Here is a 7,722-nt window from a genome sequence, read left to right as displayed (position 1 = left end):
CAAACCAAAAACATTTGATTGAAAATAAAATTAGAAAAATTATCAAAGATGTACTTAACAGGGATGTGACCGATATATAATGTACAAAAGCACTTACTTGCAGTATTTTAAATTATTCAATGGCCCGACAATCTCAGATTTGACTTCTCTTTTAGAAGCAATAATCTTGTGCACAATATAAAACTATGTGTGCAAGAATTTCCTCCCATATGCACCTGTAAGTAATAAAATTTGGGGTTTTTTCCAGGCACAAACATGGCCCTTTCTGTGTCGCTTGAGGAGCAGTTCAAGTGCTGCATCTGTCTGGACAGCTACACCAAACCCACCTCCATCCCATGTGGACATAACTTTTGCCTGGACTGCATCGAAAACTTTTGGGACACTAAGGACCATTTTGAGTGTCCACTGTGCAAAGAGACATACAGCGAGCGTCCGCAACTCAGGATCAACCGAGCATATGCTGACATCATTGATTTCTACAGAAGGTATGTTTTGAAAATTGTCCCTTTTTTAATTTCTTTCTAAATATTTGTATTTATTTGAGATTTAACAGAATTGAATTCAAATCAAAAGGTCACAAGAGGAGGATGTGGACCCTGTGGTGTCACCAGGAAGCAGGAGACAATCCCTAAACACCGAAGAAGTTCCATGTGACATCTGCCAAGGAGACAAGTCGACATCGGTCAAGTCGTGCCACACATGCCAGGTGTCTTATTGTGAACTTCACCTCACACCACACCAGAGGGATCCAGCGCTGCAGAGACACCGGCTGAAGGATCCTTCCATCTTCACCAGCAGTCACCTCTGCAGAGACCACAACCAGCTGCTGACCAAGTTCTGCACGAAAGACCAGATGCCTGTTTGTGAGCAATGCATCGAGAAGGACCACAAACACCACAATACTGTATGCATGGACAAGGAGAGGAAGAGGGTCAAGGTGAAGAAACGTTTATTCTATTGATCATCTTCCTTTGAACTCAGCTTAAAATAAATGTGTACAAAGAGTCTACAACTGCACATTATACTCAACATGTATTATTCTTTACACATTTTGCAGACTTGTTTGAAGGACACGAAGGCCAGCATTAAACAGATGATCCATGCAAGACTGATAAAAATGAAGGAGATCCAACATTCAGTGGATCTGAGCAAAGTAAGTTGACGTTTGGATGCATGTTTTAAAAGGGTTTGTCTGCTTTTATCTGTAAATTTACACATTTGTATCATTTCAATTGACAGAAAACCACAGATAAGGAGATACAGAGCAGCGTTCAGTTCTGCAGCATGCTGATTACAGCCATCGAGAGACACCAGGTGGAGCTGGTGGAGGAGCTGGAGGAGAAGCAGCAAGAAGCTGAGAGGAGAGCCTACGATATGTTCGAGGACCTGGCGCGGGAGGTCAATGAGCTGCAGGCGAAAGGCAGAGAGCTGCTGAGTCTGGTGCACACTCAGAACCCACTTTACCTCCTACAGGTTAGAAACCTGAACTGCATTTCAACATGTCTGTGCTGCGTCAACACTTCAAGACTCATGAGTAACCTGTGTGTCTTTCGCCATTTCAGAGTTTCCCTTCTGTAAGTCGACTCCCATCCACGAGAGACTGGTCTGAGGTCACAATCTACTCAGATAACTGCATGAGCACGGTGACGAGAGCCGTCTCCAAGCTTGTGGACGTCTGCCAGGAACTTGCAAACAAATTTACTTCAGATGGTCAGTAAACCTTCGGCAGAAAAAGATCATCTACTTCACAAAATGACCAAAGATTGTTCATGAAAATAACCTTTTTTATTCTCTCTTTTTGCAGAAACTGACAAGATGAATCAATATGCAGGTATGTTCACAATCACACATCCATTGCTTATTTCAATAACCTAGTTTAACCTTGATTAGTTCCCCTTTTTATTACCGGACTCACTGTTTTTCTTCTTTGTTTCTGCAGTCAATATCACACTGGATCCTGAGACTGCTTGCGGCTGGCTGGTCCTGTCTCCGGACAGAAAGAAGGTAACGTCTGAGTGTATGATGATTACATTAACTGTGTGAAGTTCTTCAGAATAGATTGGATTTCTCCAATTTAGTAACATATTCTCACATTAGTGAGAATCTGGTGCGATGGGGCTCAAAATGAAACTAAAATGCTTTGTTCATGAAATTAATAAAGTAATGTTTAATGTGATGAAGATGATGATGGTAACCATGATTATGTTGATCCACAGGTAAGCGTCAGCAGCCAGAAGAAGAGTGCCGCACTCCCAGACAATCCTCAGAGGTTTAACTCCTGCGTCTGCGTTTTGGGTAAACAAAGCTTCACATCTGGAAGAGGCTACTGGGTTGTTCAGGTAAGGAGCTCAGAAACAAGAAAAACACGCTTTAAGCTGGCAGTGTACACAAACAAGTCAAATGTCATGTGTTCTGCCATCACAGATCAGCATCTTTAGACAGGTGACACTCAATTAAACTTAAGTGAAACTTTGTATTTTTAGTTATATGTGACATACTGTGTGCAGGCATATTTTAGTGATGATAAATAAAGGTTGTGCTCAAGTTTTTAGATTTTTACAGTTGAAATAACCCTTTTTATTATGACCAACAGTATATCAAAAAAAGAAAAGTCCCTAATGTGACTCCATACTGGGTGTTCGCACAAATGAGAGTCAAGTCATTAAAATTCTTCACACACAAGTTTACTCTATTTTTGTACTTATTTAGAGTAACATTAACAACACAACATTATTTAATTAATTCATACACATATCACAAGACATTGGTTATAATACAACCTCTAATTTGAGTTCTACATGTAGTGAATTGATACACAATCGTCCTTAAGTGAATGACAAATGTCATTTCATTATTGGAAAGCAAGATTTAAAGCAAGCATGCATGTCTGACTGTGTATTCTGTACATTGGGTTTCAGGTTGGGGATAAAACAGACTGGGATCTGGGCGTGGCTAGGGAGTCCATCAACAGAAAGGGGGCCATCACGGTTCGTCCTGACAGCGGTTTCTGGGCCATCTGCAAGCGTAAAGGCGGCAGTCTCATCGCCTGCGCCAAACCCTCTATCACCCTCAACCTGAAGGAATCCCCCCTGAATGTAGGCGTCTTCCTGGACTATGAGGAAGGGTCAGTGTCCTTCTTCGACGCAGATGCAAAGACCCACATTTACACTTACGGCGGGTGTGACTTTACTGAGGCCCTCTACCCATACTTTAACCCCTGTGTTCAAGATAATGGGAAGAACACCGCCCCGTTGATTATCTGTCCTGTTGAGGGAAGAGTTAGGGAAGGACGGGACATAACTATTGAGTCAGCTGTTTGAAGGATGATGTGAACTGATGTCACAATATTTAAGTTCACATATATATTATATTATGTCCTTTGTACTTTAACAGTATTTGACAAACACTGGCTTGCAACAGGCCAACATTTATGAGTTGTTTGTTTTCAATAACACATGACAAACTCAATGCAAGGTTTTCACTATTTCTTATATTATGAATTGTTTTCCTGGTTTATCATTTAAATGATATATATATGTATATAAAATGCTTTAAATGCAGTTGGATGCACTGTGAAACTGTATATACTGTATATAAATGGAAAAAATACATATTTAATTACAATTGTGAAAAATAAATAATTATGAAATTGTTCATTTACGGCCTATTTATTTGTTGATTTAACGTTCTTGCTTTAATTATTTTATACATTTTATTAATATTATTATTTTATATCTGTAATTTACTTTGACTTTATCATTTAGTAATTTGTATCGTTTACGTATTTTACCAAGAATTCTCGGTTTGTTGGGGATCTTCTTTCTATGCCTTTTCACGAGGGGTCCCTCAGGGTTCAATGCTGGGTCCCATCCTTTTCTCAATCGACTACAATCATTTCAAAAGGTTTGGACAAAGTCATTTTCTTTCAAGTCACATGTAAACTCAACTCTACGCTCAAAATTTAAGACCACAAGCCATTATATTTCTGTCAAAATAAATTTGCAGTTGCAAATTAGTAGCATATAAACATAATTTCGATAAGACAGGTTTGAGTTTTCACAACACAATTGGGTGTAGTTATTGATACAGAGTTCTAATTTCAAAATCAAGATGAACCGACCCTTTGCATGAGAAGAGCTTTGTTTTCCACACCTGAGACACCTGCATGAAAGTTTGGACTCTTCAGGAGGGAGTTTGATCACTTAGCCCCCTCTTTTCAAGAAATTACCCCAACAGAAAGGATGTACAGCAATTTGTGACGCTGTCTTTCGGTTCTGCCATCCATCCCGTGATACCTGAAATAAAAGAGAGGGAGGAAGAGGGAGGGGAAACAAGTACAGTAGGGGGTCGAGGACCCGTGAGAACAGAAGGACCGCGATGCTCATGATGTGAATAAAAGTTGGTTGAGAACCAGTGTCGTCAGCATAGCAGTGAAAGTGGATGCCATGCCTCTTGGGATGTTCTAACTTTACTGAAGAAAGCTGGTTTCTGTGTGTCGCTGCAGAGCCAACGCTTAGAGTTAGAGGTGGGTATTTTATCGGTCAATATCTTTTGAACAAACCATAATATCTTTATACATGTTGCAAGGTTTTTTTTAAACGTTATCTACGCAGTACATTTTTGTCTCTGCCTCTTCCTAAGATTTGTTTTAAAGATAATAAAATTATATATCATGCTTTCCTAAACTAAGGTGTCTTCCTGACTTCTCTTGCAACTCCTTTTATTCATATGTTCTCACATCTATACAATGACTTGTTTAAGAACACTTGCTGGCGTCGCTCCAACAAACGTCAGATAGCGTTCCAGGCGTTGGCAATCGTCAAGAAACGTATGAAGGAGGACATGAAACCAATTAGTTTTCTAAGAAAGGAAGCATCCTGTTGCTCCAGGTTTTGATGCTGAGTTGTCTGTACCTGGCTGTCGCGGGTTTAAACCTTGTTCAAGTCAAATTTGCTAGGGTATCACTGTTCACTGTTTGAGCAGGTACTGGACAGTATCAAAAGGCAAAATGAATGACATTCACCATCAGCCTCACTAAACAATGTTTTGCTCATTAGCAAACATTAACCTGAAAACACACTAACTTAAGATGGTGAACTTGGTTAACATTATACTTGCTAAATCATAATTGTGCTGTGAGAATGTTCTAGCTGTGTCTAGTTGCACAATGTTGTATCTGATTCTTTGTGAAACGTGACAGTTGGCATTGACAATGTGGATGATGAACTGTGTAGGAATCTGTTTGGCGATGACATTGTTTTGAAACATAGTCTTATCGCGGTTGAACATGAATGTGAAGCATCTGTGATTCCGGTTTTCTGCAGTTGTGTGTGTGTGTGTCTTCCCAAATTGTACGTTAGGACATGATGTGTGGAATCACAAGAACTGTGTGGAACCTTGGGGTTACATAATTACCAATGTAATTAAGTACATGTACTCAATTATAATTGTGTCACGGTCATTGTGTTTATTTCTCTTGCTGTTGCTCTGTTTTCTGTTTCCTGCTGTGGAGTTCAAGACACATCTGGGCACGGTGTACACGGGCACATTTATAAAAAGATATATAAATATTAATATGGAGTTTTATAAACATTAAAGCAGATAAGATTATCTCCTGTCATGTGTCTTTTTTCCCCTAAGGAGGGGGAAGCGGGGAACCATCCAAGCTGTGTACAGCAAGGGTTGGACCCTGCTGACTTTGACTGAGAAGGTTATCGGGCGGTGGGAGGATCACTTTGAGGAACTCCTGAATCCGACTAACACGCCCTCTATGGTAGTGGCAGAGCTGGAAGCTGATGGGGGATCATCGTCAATTTCCCTGACGGAAGTCACTGAGGTAGTTAAACAACTCCACAGTGGCAAAGCCGCATGGGTTGATGAGATCCGACCAGAAATGCTGAAGGCTTTGGGTGTTGAGGGGCTGTCTTGGTTGACGCGCCTCGTCAACATTGCGTGGAAGTCTGGGACAGTGCCTAGGGGGTGGCAGACCGGGGTGGTGGTTCCCCTATTTAAAAAGGGGGACCAGAGAGTGTGTGCCAAGTACAGGGGTATTACACTTCTCAGCCTCCCTGGTAAAGTCTACTCCAAGGTACTGGAAAGGAGGGTTCGGCCGGTAGTCGAACCTCTGATTGAAGAGGAACAATGCCGATACTGTCCTAGTCGTGGAACAACGGACCAACTCTTTACTCTCGCAAGGATCCTGGAGGGGGCCTGGGAGTACACCCATCCGGTCTACATGTGTTTTGTGGATCTGGAGAAGGCGTATGACCGGGTCCCCCGGGTGATACCGTAGGAGGTGCTGCGGGAGTATGGGGTGAGGGGGTCACTTCTGAGGGCCATCCAATCCCTGTACGCCCAAAGCGAGAGTTGTGTCCGGATACTCAGCAGTAAGTCGGACTCGTTGTTGAATGTTGGCCTCCGCCAGGGCTGCCTTTTATCCTGTCCGTGAAAATCACGAACAGGATATCGAGGCGTAGTCGTGGAGGAGAGGGGTTGCAGTTTGGTGGCCTGAGGATCTCATTGCTGCTCTTTGCAGATGATGTGGTCCTTATGGCATCATCCGTCTGTGACCTTCAACAGTCACTTGATCGGTACGCAGCGGAGTGTGAATCAGTTGGGATGAGGATCAGCACTTCAAAATCTGAGGCCAGGGCTCTCAGCAGGAAACCGGTGGATTGCCTACTCCGGGTAGGGAATGAGCCCTTACCCCAAGTAAAGGAGTTCAAGTACCTCGGGGTCTTGTTCGCAAGTGAGGGGACGATGGAGCGAGAGATTGGAGCAGCGGGGACGGTACTGCAGTCGCTTTACTCCACCAATGTGACGAAAAGAGAGGTGAGCCAGAAGGCAAAGCTCTCAATCTACCGGTCGATCTTCGTTCCTAGCTTCATCTTTGGTCATGAAGGCTAGGTCACGACCGAAAGAACGAGATCACAGGTATAAGCGGCCAAAATGGGTTTTCTCAGACGGGTGGCTGGCGTCTCCCTTAGAGATAAGGTGAAAAGCTCAGCCATCTGTGAGAGACTCGGAGTAGAGCCGCTGCTCCTTTATGTTGAAAGGAGCCAGTTGAGGTGGTTCGGGCATCTAGTAAGGAAGCCACCTGGGCACCTCCCTAGGGAGCTGTTCCAGGCACGTCCAGCTGGGAGATTATGTCTCCTCACTGGCCTGGGAATGCCTTGGGATCCCTCAGTTGGAGCTGGAGGATGTGGCCCGAAGAAGGGAAGATTGGGGTTCCTTTCTGGAGCTGCTACCCCCGCGACTCGACCCCAGATAAGCGGTAGACGATGGATGGATGGATGGACTCTTTATTTTACAGCTTCACATTTACATTTACATTTCAAATAAAAATGTACAAAATACATGATAAGCTTATAAAATATGATGCACTATTACACACATTGATACCAAAAAGTATATATAATACAACATTGAAATGCTTCACACACATAAATGCGTAATCTTTCTGCATTATGACTTTTACTTTTGATACTTTCAGTAGATTTTGCGAGTAATACTTTTGTTTGAGTGTCATTTCCAAGGCATGTCTTTACCTTTTGTTTTAGTGTTTTTATAATGCATTATTGCTTTTTTTTCTCAAGTAAAAGATCGGAACGTAGTACGACGTCAGTCGGCCTTCAACTCAATGCATCTTTGATCGCCTGCAAAGAGGCAAAACAAATTTAGCACTCTTCTTTCTGTCCTATGCAGGCTATGTTTTGTTAATAA

General features: G+C 42.4%; 1 protein-coding gene across 1 annotated transcript; it reads left to right on the top strand.

Annotated features, from left to right (window-relative positions):
• The first annotated feature begins 255 nt into the window (after positions 1–255).
• LOC115023662 (E3 ubiquitin-protein ligase TRIM39-like) lies at positions 256–3,572 on the top strand. The gene is made up of 9 exons (XM_029454848.1): positions 256–485; positions 574–937; positions 1,058–1,153; positions 1,240–1,473; positions 1,563–1,710; positions 1,805–1,831; positions 1,940–2,004; positions 2,217–2,339; positions 2,919–3,572. The coding sequence occupies exons 1-9, from the start codon at positions 256–258 to the stop codon at positions 3,318–3,320; spliced, it is 1,689 nt and encodes a 562-aa protein (XP_029310708.1). The 3' UTR covers positions 3,321–3,572.
• The last annotated feature ends 4,150 nt before the right edge of the window (positions 3,573–7,722 follow it).

This window comes from Cottoperca gobio, chromosome 18 (assembly GCF_900634415.1).
Source record: "Cottoperca gobio chromosome 18, fCotGob3.1, whole genome shotgun sequence".
In the NCBI taxonomy this organism is placed as follows: domain Eukaryota; kingdom Metazoa; phylum Chordata; class Actinopteri; order Perciformes; family Bovichtidae; genus Cottoperca; species Cottoperca gobio.
This window is presented reverse-complemented; position numbering and strand designations above follow the sequence as displayed.